This window comes from Siphateles boraxobius, unplaced genomic scaffold (assembly GCF_051911475.1).
Source record: "Siphateles boraxobius isolate OS27281-9 unplaced genomic scaffold, OSU_SipBor_1 92, whole genome shotgun sequence".
In the NCBI taxonomy this organism is placed as follows: domain Eukaryota; kingdom Metazoa; phylum Chordata; class Actinopteri; order Cypriniformes; family Leuciscidae; genus Siphateles; species Siphateles boraxobius.
This window is the reverse complement of record NW_027509222.1, coordinates 1987031-2002515: the sequence shown is the minus strand read 5'-3', so window position 1 is coordinate 2002515 and position 15485 is coordinate 1987031. Positions and strand designations below refer to the sequence as shown.

Here is a 15485-nt window from a genome sequence, read left to right as displayed (position 1 = left end):
TAACAATACACAGCTGAAACAAACAAACTCATAATGATGGTGACCATGGTAACAAAGAAGTGGCGGGAAAATTAAAAAAAGTAAGACATGACTAATGAAATCAAACTGAATGTCCATGAAAGCTGAAAAAAACTGACCATAACTGTAACAATATTTTAAATGTAATTGCATGCCACTTAGCAACACAAGTCATCCAGCTTTTATTAATATGATATTCTAATATCGATCTAGCTTAGCCTACTGCAGTGTGCAACAAGTATCACAGCCACCCAGCGAACGCATTGTAGCGTTATAACATAACTTTCAACACACTTAGGCTAAATCTATTTTTAGTATGATTGTTTTGACCAAGTAAAACAGCGCTGCGTTACACCACAGTTTTAATTTCTCAAATAAAGTGACCTGTAAGAGTAGTAATTCAGCACTCGCGGCTGTTTTATTAGAATGAAATAAAATAAAGTGATCAAACGTAACTGTAACAGGTTCAGTGAAGTAGGAGGCAAGAACGGCAAATGTTCAATGTCTTTTTAATAATAAAATTAACATAAACAACAAAACAAAAGGAGAAGAAAAACTTACCTGTGTTAACAATTTTGCAAAATGCAAAATACTTTGCGTTGTACACGTTTCGCTACAGTTTTAAAGTGAAATGTTCAGTGAGTGAAGAACAGGAAGAACAATCCTAAAACTATATCTGTAAGAAAACCATAAACAAAAATGACTTCTAGATCATATTTTCTCTTTTTCTCTTTTCCATGCAAACCACAATCGTCAATTCTTCACCAGTGCGACTGCATGACAGCATCTCAGAGGAAGGCCACCATTACCTCATCTTCGACTTGTAAGTTTCTATGACCAATCATACCAGAGAAAAAGCATCTTAGCATTTTATATAAACTATAAATTGGCCCCAAAAAGTCCCATGTGAGTAAATGCATGATTTGTTTTCAGAAATTGTTAAATACATTTACTTGCCTGTGCTAATGTCAGGGTTTATGTGGGAACAGCTAATGCCTTTGGGTGGATACAATAGATATCTTTCTTCATATTGAAATAATTACAGCACTTACTGTATGACACCTTCATAAAACTATTGTCTTAAAATTGCCAGATGTTGAAAAGCATAATGGTGTGTCTTAGACTTCAGGCGTTTTAATCTAACAGTGATTTTTATTAGAACTAAAAAATTTCAGCTTTTGGTGAGACTTTATTTTAACATGCCCTTTTTACAGTCTAATTACACATTGGTACAGAGTAATATTAATTAACAACATGTAGCCTACATACTATAGGGTTAGGGTTTGTTTTAGTGTTAGTTGCTTGATAATTGACTGTTAACACTATAATAAATACATGTAACGTGTAATGAGACGACATTAAAAGAAAGTGTTACCCAACCTTTTTTTCCGCGTTATATTAAGATCATATTGCAACTGCTTTGGAAAAGTTTTACCACATTGACAAAGTCAACATACTTATGTTGTATTTATTATGTACATTATACTACACAGAAGACTAGAATATACAAATATCTAGCATATACATTTTGAAAGTTATTGGAGTCAAGGCAACATTGAACTCTGTTTACTTTCATTGTATGGACATGAAATTTAAACAGTAAAGTTTGACCTAAAACCATGAGACTGGTTTCTTTATATTCCTTGGGCCGTACCAGTTCGAATGATTGGTACTGTATCCATATGGTTAGGAAACTCGGTATTGCATTGGCATGCCCTTGATAAGTTCAGTGCCAGCACCACCTAGTTGCCAAAATATAACAATGTTTAAAAGTGCTTATATCATTTTTTTCATTACTATTAAATTTGGCCTATATGCAGAGTACTCTATCTGCTATAGTCTGCCATATTACATGTCCTCCTTTTTAAAATGTAATCAAAGCATTTTTTTTAACTTCTTTTTAAAATGTGGCTCACTTAATTTTGACAGCACGCCAAGTTATGAAAAGATGTTTGATTGTTGTGTAAAGCCTTAACAAATCTAATGACTTTAGTGACAGTAAAAGCAATTTACGTAACATTAGTAGTTCTACTCATTTTTTTTTTTATATATATATATACCTAAAATCAATAAATGCAATCACATTTTTAGCCACTGGTGTGCTTGACCCCATAATTTCTGAATGCAACTATATGATTAATTTTATTTTTGTACTGTCACAAAAACACCTTGGTATACACCATGTTAGTAGACGAATTAAATTAACTAGTGAGAGTCCTATAGAAGTTCCTATAGAATTAATAATCCTTAACTAGTGCTGATTCTTGTCGTCTGGTCCAGAGTAACGGGTGGTGAGCTGTTTGAAGACATTGTTGCCAGGGAATATTACAGCGAAGCAGATGCCAGGTGGGTGGGCTACCATCAGCATAACACAAACCGACTCTATGTATAAAAGCATTACACAAATAATGTCAAATATGCAAATGCATAAATGCACACTAAGTTAAATAGTCCAAAGTTAAGTCTCCTTGTCTTTACAAGAGCCAGATAACTCACAAATTTTCCACAACTATCCAAAACTGCCATTTTTGCATTTTCATCAGACTACATAAAATTCACTTTAGTGAAGCAGAAAATAGCTTTCTTATTGTTACAGTAAACAAAGCAAAAGAAACTGAAATGTATATTTGACAAGTCAAAATGGATCACATAGTCATGTGTTGAAATCGAACTCCAGGTTGGCCAATATATTCCCCTGTATTGAAGTTAAAGTTTTCTCTCTTTTTCTTTTCTTTTTTGCCTGTAGCCACTGCATACAGCAGATTTTGGAGGCAGTTCTTCATTGCCATCAGATGGGTGTCGTTCACAGAGACTTAAAGGTATTTTATTATGATTGACCTTAAATGTCTTTTATTAGCACTCTTTATGGGCCGATCACAACAACAAACCCCCCCCCCAAAAAACCACATGCCTCAAAACAAACTCTCAATTATAATATTTATTTGGTAAGAGACTGTCAGCTATCTAAAAACTTCATCTAATTTAGTGCTGCACGATTCTGGATAAATTGAGAATCACTTTATTTTATAGAGATCACGATTCTCCCGTGATTCTGAACAGATGACTAAACAAAACTGTTACAGGTTCTGACCAAATGGTCAATTGCTGCAAAAATATATCATTAATTTGAATTTATTTTAATCGGTTTGAATGAATGATTAAATACTTCCCTTGTTTCATCACTGGATGAATCTCTTGAGTGAATGATTCAACGACAAACAAATATTTTTTAACAGTCTTGTCGCCACCTATTGGTGTAACGATGTAATAGGTACGATCTTTACTTAAAGCGTCAAGTTACTTTTAAAAGATGATTTTGATGGCTTCCATAGACAATGTTTATATCCGAACTATAAACTTTATTCTCAGTACTTCTGTGATCATTTGAATTATTGTATGACAGAAATAATGATACTGTGTGTTTGTGAAGCTGTTTCTTACCTAAACATGACAACTGTTGTCTCTTGATCAGAACGCAGATCTGAATGTTCGCTGTGATCGTTCTTGTCAAAGGTTTAATAGACACGGGCGAATCATTGTCATTCGCGTGTGTGTGTTTGAATCGAGATCGCTATCTTTTATCGTGCAGTTCTAATCTGAATGCTCTCAGATGTTCTATCAGTGTGTAGGTAATAATATATCAACTGATCTCACTGTTTAGAGACATAACAACTAAGGCCTATTTTACATACAGTATACTCCATAAGCAACACGCTCTCATTATAGAGGCCTTATCTAACAGGTTAACACATTCACACTGGGAGTGAGAGACACGCAGTGAGATCCCACAAGTGGCTCATTTTTATCTTTTCTTCAGTACGACTCATGCTAAATTCATAAGTTCTGACTATATCTAGAAAAAAACACCAGGAAACTTAAAAGACACTAAAATCTGAATGCAGTCGACAAAAGCAGCCAAGACTCACAAGGATTAATCTGTGAAAAGTGGTTAAAAAAATAAATACTTATAATACAATTGCTTATACCTTATAACCTTTTGATTGTACTGTCTCCAAATGGTTGTGGTATTGTCTCCACTGCACTGTGTATTCAGGTACAGAAGCCCCAGGGACATTTAAGTCTTTGATCTGGGAATTTACGGTCAATTATAACAGCAATGGTCATTGACAGAACAGTTACTGCTCTGCAGATATTGCTCAACACAAGTACGATATACAGTACACATGGCAGTACATTGAATATGACTAGCCAAGCATATAGTGATGTTTAGATACCATGATCGATAGTTTTAAAAGCTAATAACATCAAGGCAACTCAATTTACAAAATCGACTCAAAGAGAATTCAATTGTTTTGCCTTTTATCAATTAACTTTAGTGAAATACTACTCCAATATGTATGTTCTAATATGTTGGAAGAAAACAAATTTCATTAGCACTTAATATCTTTTTTGTCCCGTTTGTTTCCATGTTTCTAGCCAGAGAACCTGCTTCTGGCTTCCAAATCGAAAGGCGCAGCTGTGAAGTTAGCAGACTTTGGCCTTGCCATTGAGGTTGAAGGGGAACAACAAGCCTGGTTTGGTAATGACCCGTTTATTATACCATCAAATATGATTAATATGCAATTGCAAAAAAAACATAGATTAACGCTACAAAGATATCTTCAAATAATATTGAGTATATGAATTGCCACGCTGTTCTTTTCCCTTTTCCTGTTACTTTTCTGTATATTTACACCTGTTTTGGTGCTGATTTAAATCTTTATGCATTTGATACAATTATTGTATAAATTTTAGGAGAATAAGAAAAGCAATATGAGTTTATGTTCTCTTTCATATGAGTCACTTTAATGCTTGCCTTTAACTTTAACGTGTGCGTTTTGACGTGATCATTGGGCCTTAGCACCATTTCTGTCTTCAAGGTTGCAATTACATCTGGCTACTTTGCAGGCCTGACTTGTTTTCCTTGTCAACTTCTCTCGATTCAGTCACAATGACAGCTCATCTTCAGGGTATAAATATTAGGGGTGTAACGGTTCAAATTGCTCATGGTTCGGTTTGTATCAAGATTTTAGGATCACAGTGTCGGTACAGTTCGGTATGTGCTATGTTCAGGGAAAAAAGGACTACTACTGTCAAATAAAAAAAAAGAAAGAAAAAAAATAATAATAATCGAACTACTTGGTGAGTGGTTTGCTGATGTCAAGGTTGTGGATTCGTGGCCCATGGTGGTGGTGGGGTTATGTTATGGCCGGGCGTATGTTATGGACAATGAGCACAAGTGCATTTTATTGATGGCATTTTGAATGCACAGAGATACCGTGATGAGATCCTGAAGCCCATTGTTGTGCCATTCATCCACGACCATCACCTCATGTTGCAGCATGATAATGCACGGCCCCATGTTGCAAGGATCTGTACACAATTCCTGGAAGCTGAAAACATTGCAGTTCTTGCATGGCCAGCATACTCACCGGACATGTCACCCATTGAGCATGTGTGGGATCTTCTGGATCGGCGTATACGACAGTGTGTTCCAGGTCCAGCTAATATCCAGCAACTTCGCACAGCCATTGAAGAGGAGTGGACCAACATTCCACAGGCCACAATCAACAACCTGATCAACTCTGTGCGAAGCAGATTTGTTTCACTGCGTGAGGCAAATGGTGGTCACACCAGATACTGACTGATACTGACAGATACTGCCCCCCCCCAAAGTGTTGCGTTTATGATTTTGTTCAGTGTAATTTTTGTGTGAATTTGTCTGTTCAAGCAAGACTTGAAAGAGAACTCAATATTTGCATGCTATCTGAGATGTGAATGTTTAAATTGGCAGAGCTTAAATGAGTTTAGTTTAAACACAGATAGCAATGTGTGCTGTTTTCAGGTCTCACATGCGCTTGCACGCTATCAACACCCGATTGATGATGGCGTAAATGACTGATCATGTTCAAGCAAACAGCACTCCTATTGAACAAAGTTTACTAAGGCCCTGTTTACACGAGAACGATTCTGGGTGAAAACGTAAAAATATTTTATCGGATGTGCCTTTCGTTTACACGGCGACGGCGTTTTGGGGGCTTAAAAACGCAAAAAAGTGAAACCACCCTCCAGAGCGGAAATCTTAAAAACGATCCACCGTCGCGTTCCCATCTAAACAGTAAAAACGCAAAACTGCTCACTGTGGCTCTCGTCGCGTACGTGTTTACGTCACAGGCATGCGCCATTACAGGAAAATAACCCCAATATGTCGGATTATTTCCATACGTCGGACCTTCAAGTTGCCATAGCAGCTCTGATCAACGTACAAGAGTCTTTTCAGCAGTTGTAAAAAATATTCTCAGATATTGGTGTTGTTGTGTCGCAGTGCTTCACATTGCCACCTAGCCGCCTGGAGTGCATACTACATCGAATTTCACACACTTTTGCGTCATCATATGCACGCGGATTTCCCCCGATAACGCTCGTCTAAACACAGAATAAAAAGTGATAACGCAACGCCACTTTTGCGTTTTCTCTTCAGATCGTTTCCTTGTAAACATAGCCTAAGAGTAACCATTTTGTTCACATTTTTTGAACATCGCTGTTGTAATGTATTATTGGGGAGCCAGCATCCATCAACACTAACATACATATGCAGAACTGTCTGTTTTAAGCATTGTTTTTTTCAACAAACCATATTATAGATGCATCATCAGATTTGAGATGTACCGCGTTGCAAGTGCGTCCCGAACCGTAGGTGAAGAACGGTACTGTCAAGACTGATGTAAGGAAGACAGAAGGGTCCAATTGCGAGTTACACAAAGTATTTGTTAAATTAGAAATAAACAAAAATAGATGCTGGTCATAGTCGAGGTAAGCAGCACACGAGTCCAACTCGGTAACGCAGGGACGCAATGGGCAGACGGCAGACGAAGAAACAGCAATAGATCCAGAAGGACTCGCAGGAAATAGTCCACAGGAATACCGGAGTGACGATCCAGAAAACAGCACAGAACAACGGAGAGAATCTCTGGAGAGGAGACGAGATCTGGAGACAGGACGAGATCACAAACAATATATAGGACTACTCATTCAAAACAGCTGGCACAGATCAACTCATCAGCCGCGCTAACGAGCCGCGCTGATGAGCGACGCCCACACACACACACGCACACACGAGGGCGAGTCATTGAATCCATGAAATGTGACAGCTACCGTTCGATTTTTTACCGAGAAATGTTACACCCCTAATACAGTACATATAAGGCAGGCATGAACCCATAACGTTCGAGAGGGGGAGCCTGGCTCTGCATTGAACACCACTTGTTCCAGGGAGTCCTCCTCGGTTGAAAGTACCAACAACTTGTGAGAAGTGCCGGTACGCAAGAAAAAGTGAGGGTACGCTACAGCTTAAAATATAGAAGTGCCCACTTCAAGCACTGACTTCACCTGAATATAGAATTTTTTGGGTAGGCCTACCATTTATGCCAGAGTAACAAAACCCCGGTGATAACATAACTACCATAGTACATGGTGTTTATTTATAAAAAGATAAGGATTTTAACATGCCTTACACTTGCACGTTACAATGGCCCTCATTTATCATTCTTGCGTAGAAACGGGTGTATATGTTGGCGTAAGATTATGCTTACACTCCTCTCACCGCCTGATTTATGAAGCTGTGTGTACCTTTGAAATCCAGGTGTACGCAATACCTGCCCTTGATAAATGCCGCGGCTGAAAACGATCGTCATTAGAATAACACGCCCCTATATATTCAAGTATCCGCTTCCCGCACACCCTATTTTACGCCATGGACACACGGAAGACGGCAAAGAGGAGACACTTCTCCGACGTGGAGATCGAGACCATCACCATCATGAAAAATTATTATTAAATCAAACAACAATATTGTTGATGATAAATTCAAAGTTAATTGTATTTTTTTTTTCAAAACGCTATAAATCCATCCATTTTTTGTCTAAAAAAACAACAACAAAAACAACAACAAGAGAACATGCAACATATAATCAGGGACTCATACTATAAATTAATATAAATTAAATAAGTGCAACTGCATGAAATAAATAAAAGCAAACAAAATAAATAGTAAAATAAATTAAATAGTAAAAATAAAATAAATATTTCCAATGTCACGTTCCAATATTGTCCACCACATAAAACAAATAATTTAAAAATAACACACAAATACAGTCCATACAACAATGTTAAAAATACATTCAAATCATTTAGTAACACATTTAGGCTAATAGTAATTCGTGCCGAACTTGAAAAAAGTAATAACAATATTCAGGCCTACTATTAGGCTACGTGTTGTAGCCATTAACTCAGTGGGGCTCGACAGCCTTAGTCAAACGGGTTGGCGCGTATGGTTGGGTTGCGGTGAGATTGTGGTTAGGTCTCAGCAGCAACTGTTGGTTTATTTGTATAGGTTGTATAGTATTCACAGTCATTACGTTCCTGTGTATATTGCGTGGATGACGGGTGGTTGGGCAGATATTGTGTTTTGTGGTAGGTGGTATGCCATACGGAACCGTTGCCACTGAAACTGCATATTAACGCACCATTCGGGCTCGACAGCCTTAGTCAAACGGGTTGGCGCGTATGGTTGGGTTGCGGAGAGATTGTGAGATTGTGGTTAGGTCTCAGCAGCAAGAGGGAAGTAGAGGTCAGTAAGCTGGGCTGAGTTGAGTGGGGGACGGAGGGGGTGACTCTGGGACGCCAGAGTCACTGTCGAGCCCTCTTGAGGTGTCGTGGGCTAGTCGACGAAACACTGAGGACGGAAGGTGCCCACTTGAAGACCCTAGAGATGTTCCCTACTCCGCTCAATCCAGAGGGTTGTTATGGGGGGACCGCACTGTGGTTGCAGCCGTTGTGTGTGCTGACGCGCAATACACTGTATTAACACCAGACAGAAAATTCACGTCACCAGATGGAAAGAATGGATGGAGAAGCATAGGTTACTGTAAAGCTACGTCTTAGTTGGTGATTATCTTGGCGAAAGCCGAGTACAAAACAGCATGAAGTTTTAACATCTACTCTCGTGTAATGGAAATCATGAAGATCTGGATACGTCCAGTGACTGCGGTGAATAGTGCTGCTGGCAACAAGGGAAAGACCTTGTGACAGCCTGGAGAGACAGCTGACAGGAGGAAAGAGACCCCAATGGGGCTGGTAAGGGTTAGCTACCCTTGTCGGCAGTATCCAGCTCTGTGTTTACAGGATGCTAGAGACACCCGCCCAAGGCTTCTGAAAAATTAAAGAGGAAAATACCCCTAGAGTCTGCGAGAGCAGGCGCGGAAGATGACTCAATGGTGGACAACATGGTTAACGACTTTGGAATGGAAACGGATATGAGTATAGAGAGTACTTCACAAAAGACTAGTTCAGGTTCTGCAGTTAGCAAAGCCATTGAACTCCAAGCTTGTGTCTGTGGCTGGAGCAAGGCGACAACGGTCAGGGGTTTGAAGATTCATCAAGGGAAAATGAAATGCTTGAGGGAGAAGGGACAAGGGCCTCGCATTGATCAGTACTTCTTACGAAGTCAGTCAAGTCAGTCGAATGAAATCCAGCGACAGGAAGCAAACCACAGTTCGCAGGATATCAGCACCCCTGTCATAGAGGAGAGGAGGGTTTGCACAGTTAGTGATGAACACATTGATTCTTGTGAACCCGGTCAGACTAACCAGCATAAGAGAGAAAAGAACCTCAACGGGCATAGGCCTGGAGTTAGATGGCCAAGAGCTTGTGAGAAAACTGCATGGGACACGGTAAACACAGATCTTTGCATTAGAAAGATTAACTGGTACAGTTGAAAAGAAGCTGGATAAATTTGGGGACATCATTTACGCATATGGAAGTGAGAGGTTTGGTGTGGAAAAAAGGAAGGAAAAAGTACAAACTACTCCTCGATTGTCTAGACGGCAGCAGAAAATTGAAGGGTTAGTTAGAGAAAGGAGACAGCTGAGGAAGCAATGGAAAAGAGCGGAACAAAGTCAGAAGGAGGGACTCAATCTCTTACAAAGGGCCATAAAAGATAAGCTTGCAACATTACGCAGAGCTGAGCGCCTACGGAAACGCTACAAAAAGAAGGAGCGTGCGAGGGCTAATTTCTATAAAGATCCATTCAAATTCGCAAAGAAGTTATTCACCAGTGAGAAGAATGGCACTTTAAAAGCATCTAGGGTTGAGCTAGAGAGATATTTGGAGGAAACACATACAGATGCAAAAAGGCATAAGCCTATGTCTATTCCGTCAGACATCCCACCTGTCAATCCACCAGAATACCAAATGGAGGTCTGTGCACCTAAGTGGAAAGAGATAGAGCAGGTTGTGAGAAAGGCAAGGGCTTCATCATCTCCAGGGCCTAATGGAGTTCCGTACAGAGTGTACAAGAGTGCTTCAGGAGTTCTACGAATTCTGTGGAAAATGATAAAAGTGGCTTGGGAAAAGCAGGTTGTACCTAGAGCATGGCGCAGAGCAGGGGGAGTCTTTATACCCAAAGAAAAAGATGCTACAAGCATCAGTCAGTTTCGCCCTATTTCACTATTAAACGTCGAAGGAAAGATTTTCTGCAGCATTATTGCTCAGAGATTGTCAACCTACCTATTAAAGAATGGCTTCATTGACACTTCAGTTCAAAAAGCGGGCATTCCAGGATTCTCAGGATGCTTAGAACACATCAGTGTTATCTGGCAACGAATTCAATCAGATAAAAAGGAGAGGAAGGAGCTCCACGTGACATTCCTGGATTTGGCTAATGCATATGGTTCAGTGCCACATGAGCTTCTTTGGGCATCATTTGATTTTTTCAGGGTACCGATGTCGATAACAAATTTAGTGAAAGCCTATTTTGGAGATTTGCAATTTAGTTTCTCAACTCCAGAATTCAGCACTACATGGCAATGCTTAGAGGTTGGAATAATGGCAGGATGCACCATTTCTCCACTGGCTTTTACCATGGCAATGGAAGTAATCATTAGGGCATCAAAATGGGTAGTGGGAGGAGAGCGCTTGGCTTCTGGGAAGCGACTACCACCAATCAGAGCATACATGGATGACATGACAACCATGACTACAACGGTAGCCTGCACTAATCGGTTATTGGGGAAGTTAACAGATAATATTGAATGGGCACGAATGCAATTTGAGCCCTCTAAATCAAGGAGCATCTCCATAATTAAAGGCAAGGTAGTAGATAAAACATTCTTCATTAATGGTGAGGCAATACCAACAGTTTCTCAGAAGCCAGTGAAGAGTCTAGGGAGATGGTACGATGGGGATCTAATGGACACAGTTCGAGTGGGAGAAGTTAGACGACAAGCAGTGGAAGGGTTGAAGAGCATAAACAGCTGTGCTCTACCAGGCAAACTGAAACTCTGGTGCTTTCAGTTTGGTCTACTGCCAAGGTTGCTGTGGCCACTGACTGTGTATGAGGTTTCTTTGACAACAGTGGATAAGCTGGAAGCGTTAATAAGTTCATACATCAGGAAATGGTTGGGAGTTCCACGCTGCCTCAGCAGAGTGGGACTTTATAGTAAAGGAGTATTACAGCTGCCAGTCTCTGCTTTAACCGAGGAGTTTAAGTGTGCCAAGGTCAGACTGGAAATGACTTTAGCAGAGTCACGCGACAAATGTGTAAGGGAGACAGCCCCTGTGGTAAAAACTGGTAGAAAGTGGTCAGCAAAGAAATCTGTAGTAGAGGCAAAGGCTGACCTTCAAATTGGGGATATCGTGGGACAGGTACAGCATGGAAGAGGGCGTTTTGGGCTCAGTTTAGCTCCTCCTAAATGGCACAAGGCAGGCCCAGCCCAAAGGAGGAAGCTGGTAGTCAACGAGGTGTGAAAGCAGGAGGAGAGGATGAGATGTATAAAGGCCATTTCCCAGGCCAAGCAGGGAGAGTGGATGAGATGGGAGAGTGTGGAACAACGCAAAATGGGCTGGCAAGACCTTTGGTCAAAGGAAGAGAGTAGGATCAGTTTCCTTATTTGGTCAACATATGATGTTCTCCCATCACCGCAGAACCTAAACCTCTGGGTAGGAGAGGATCCATCTTGTCCTTTGTGTTCATCACCTGCCACATTAAGGCACATTTTGACAGGATGTAAGGTGGCTCTTAGCCAGGGTCGGTTTACTTGGCGCCATGACCAAGTATTGCGATGTTTGGCTTTAGCATTGGAAGGCAAGCGTAGTATGACCAATAAATTGCCGCCTGTTCTAGCAAAACATTACACGCAGAAGACAATATTCCTCCGCCCAGGCGAGCAACCACCAAGAAAAGGTGCTAACACCAATTCTCGCCCAGGACAACTGGAAGCTGCTAGGGACTGGAAGATGCTGGTTGATCTTGATCAACGGCTTATTTTTCCACCTGAGATTGCCACCACTAACCTACGACCAGATATTGTTTTGTGGTCTGGATCAGCACGCATTGTTCAACTGATAGAGTTAACAGTGCCATGGGAGGATGCGGTAGATGAGGCATATGAGAGGAAGAAACTGCGGTATGCTCATCTGGCCACTGAAGCAGAACAGCGAGGATGGAGAGTCCAGGTTTATCCAGTGGAAGTGGGTTGTCGTGGTTTTGTGGCACACTCTACAACCCGGTTCCTCAGAGACGTCGGATTCAGTGGCCAAGAGTTGCGTCGTACAGTAAAGAACTTATCTGAAGCAGCAGAAAGGAGCAGCAACTGGCTGTGGTTGAGACGGAAAGATTCTAGATGGCTGTGTACAGGCCGCCATGCTACGGTTTCGTAGAATTCTTGAAAACTTGAAAGGTCTGTTGGTTTATTTGTATAGGTTGTATAGTATTTACAGTCATTACGTTCCTGTGTATATTGCGTGAATGACGGGTGGTTGGGCAGATATTGTGTTTTGCGGTAGGTGGTATGCCATACGGAACCGTTGCCACTGAAACTGCATATTAACGCACCAGTGGGGCTCGACAGCCTTAGTCAAACGGGTTGGCGCGTATGGTTGGGTTGCGGAGAGATTGTGAGATTGTGGTTAGGTCTCAGCAGCAACTGTTGGTTTATTTGTATAGGTTGTATAGTATTTACAGTCATTACGTTCCTGTATATATTGCGTGAATGACGGGTGGTTGGGCAGATATTGTGTTTTGTGGTAGGTGGTATGCCATACGGAACCGTTGCCACTGAAACTGCATATTAACGCACCAGTGGGGCTCGACAGCCTTAGTCAAACGGGTTGGCGCGTATGGTTGGGTTGCGGTGAGATTGTGGTTAGGTCTCAGCAGCAACTGTTGGTTTATTTGTATAGGTTGTATAGTATTCACAGTCATTACGTTCCTGTGTATATTGCGTGGATGACGGGTGGTTGGGCAGATATTGTGTTTTGTGGTAGGTGGTATGCCATACGGAACCGTTGCCACTGAAACTGCATATTAACGCACCAGTGGGGCTCGACAGCCTTAGTCAAACGGGTTGGCGCGTATGGTTGGGTTGCGGAGAGATTGTGAGATTGTGGTTAGGTCTCAGCAGCAAGAGGGAAGTAGAGGTCAGTAAGCTGGGCTGAGTTGAGTGGGGGACGGAGGGGGTGACTCTGGGACGCCAGAGTCACTGTCGAGCCCTCTTGAGGTGTCGTGGGCTAGTCGACGAAACACTGAGGACGGAAGGTGCCCACTTGAAGACCCTAGAGATGTTCCCTACTCCGCTCAATCCAGAGGGTTGTTATGGGGGGACCGCACTGTGGTTGCAGCCGTTGTGTGTGCTGACGCGCAATACACTGTATTAACACCAGACAGAAAATTCACGTCACCAGATGGAAAGAATGGATGGAGAAACATAGGTTACTGTAAAGCTACGTCTTAGTTGGTGATTATCTTGGCGAAAGCCGAGTACAAATCAGCATGAAGTTTTAACATCTACTCTCGTGTAATGGAAATCAGTGCATTTAGTTTCATATTTGTTAAAAAATAATAATGTTATTTTTTCCCCATCTATGTTGATTATGAAAAGTGAACATAGGCTAAGATAGGATGCGCAATATATCGGGAGACATGCTCAGACATGATTTTGGCCACTTAATTAAGTTTTGTTTTGTAGAAAGCCTTTCTTTAAAGTGAATTTCGTTTTGTATAAATTGTGTATTAATTTTAATATTTTTTCATCAAACAATTGCCTGGATTTAATAAATAAGAAGCAAATAGCAGACAATATAATCATGAGTCATGACATGGAGGTGCGGTCCCTTGCATTGCACGTGAACTGGAGCGCATCTCATCACAAATTAACCGAAACTCAGTATATGCCTCACAGACATGAGAAATATATCTATAAAGAAAGCTTGAAATGTCTTTAAACGAAACAATTATAAACGAAAAGAAATAGGCTACTCTCTCTATAGGCACGTTCACTACGGAGATGGTGATCATCAATTTCATCTTTGCAGACACAACACTAGTTTATTAATAGAAATAAAATAGAAATTTATTTTTAAAAATGGCGTTTATCGCGTTTTGGAAAAGAGCTCCTCATATCTTTTAGTTTGTCAGTGCGTTTTGTGGTGTTAGGAATTGTTTTTCTGCGCATTTCCGCACTAACTCAAAACGTGCGTACATGTACACCACCTCCTGACCTGGCGTAGGATTTGAGCGTGCCGTACGCCAACGTCCATATTGATAAATATCAAAGTCACCGTGGTTTTGGGTGTACGCCAGATGTACGCTGGAAATTTGGTGTACGCACTTTTGATAAATGAGGGCCAATGTGATGAATATAATGAGCGGGTTCCAAACCCTTGCATAACTCTAGAGTTCGGGCGGGTGGTGGAATGGAGGTGGTACAGGGGTTGGGATGGTGGTTCAGGACCAGAATCCAGCACGAATACAAGAAACCAGGGCAGAGCCAAAGACCAGGAGTCATAACCGAACCAGACTAATGAGCAAAGGCAGAGCTGAAGGCCACGGTGGAGACAGCAGGACTATCCTCCTTGTTTGTCTGGTAGAGCCAGAGGACTGAAAGGTCATTAACCTGAGGACAAAAAACCCAGGTGAAGACAAAGGGTTGCAGAGCCAAAGTGACAGCAAACTAAGCAGACCCAGGGAGACCAATGCAAAATCATTGGGAGCGAGGACAAAGGCAGAGCTGGCGAGAAGGAGGAGCTCAGTGCAGCCAAAGGGGTGGAGGGTGACGTATAGCCGGGATCCCGTATATCTGAGGCGGAACAAGAGCAATGACTGACCAAGGTGGTCAAGGGACCCCAATAGAGTCGCAGGGATGACAGACCACGGCGGAGTCGAGGGAGCGACGAGACAAGGTGGAGCCGGCAGAACAAAAGACCAAGGAGGAGTGATGGACCCTGAACTGGAGTGGAGCCAAATAGTTATAAGTTTGAGTTTATTGACCATCGGAGGCTGGGCAGACCCGATGACCGTGGTTGAGCCGGTGAGGCCAGAGGGTCACCGTGATTTTGCCAAGTAAGACATGTTCCTGGATCAACATATTTTGTTGATCCTGGAACAACATTTCTGTCCGAAAATCTTTGTC

At 41.4% G+C, this 15485-nt stretch overlaps 1 protein-coding gene across 2 annotated transcripts in view; it reads left to right on the top strand.

The window, feature by feature from the left end:
* Nucleotides 1-15485, top strand: part of camk2a (calcium/calmodulin-dependent protein kinase II alpha) — an 84111-nt gene that overhangs the window by 44931 nt on the left and 23695 nt on the right. For both annotated transcript variants that reach the window (XM_077224828.1, XM_077224829.1), the window contains 4 exons: nucleotides 787-841; nucleotides 2299-2364; nucleotides 2765-2837; nucleotides 4456-4558. In XM_077224828.1, the coding sequence (XP_077080943.1) occupies nucleotides 787-841; nucleotides 2299-2364; nucleotides 2765-2837; nucleotides 4456-4558 (297 nt within the window). The remainder of the gene's footprint in view (nucleotides 1-786; nucleotides 842-2298; nucleotides 2365-2764; nucleotides 2838-4455; nucleotides 4559-15485) is intronic.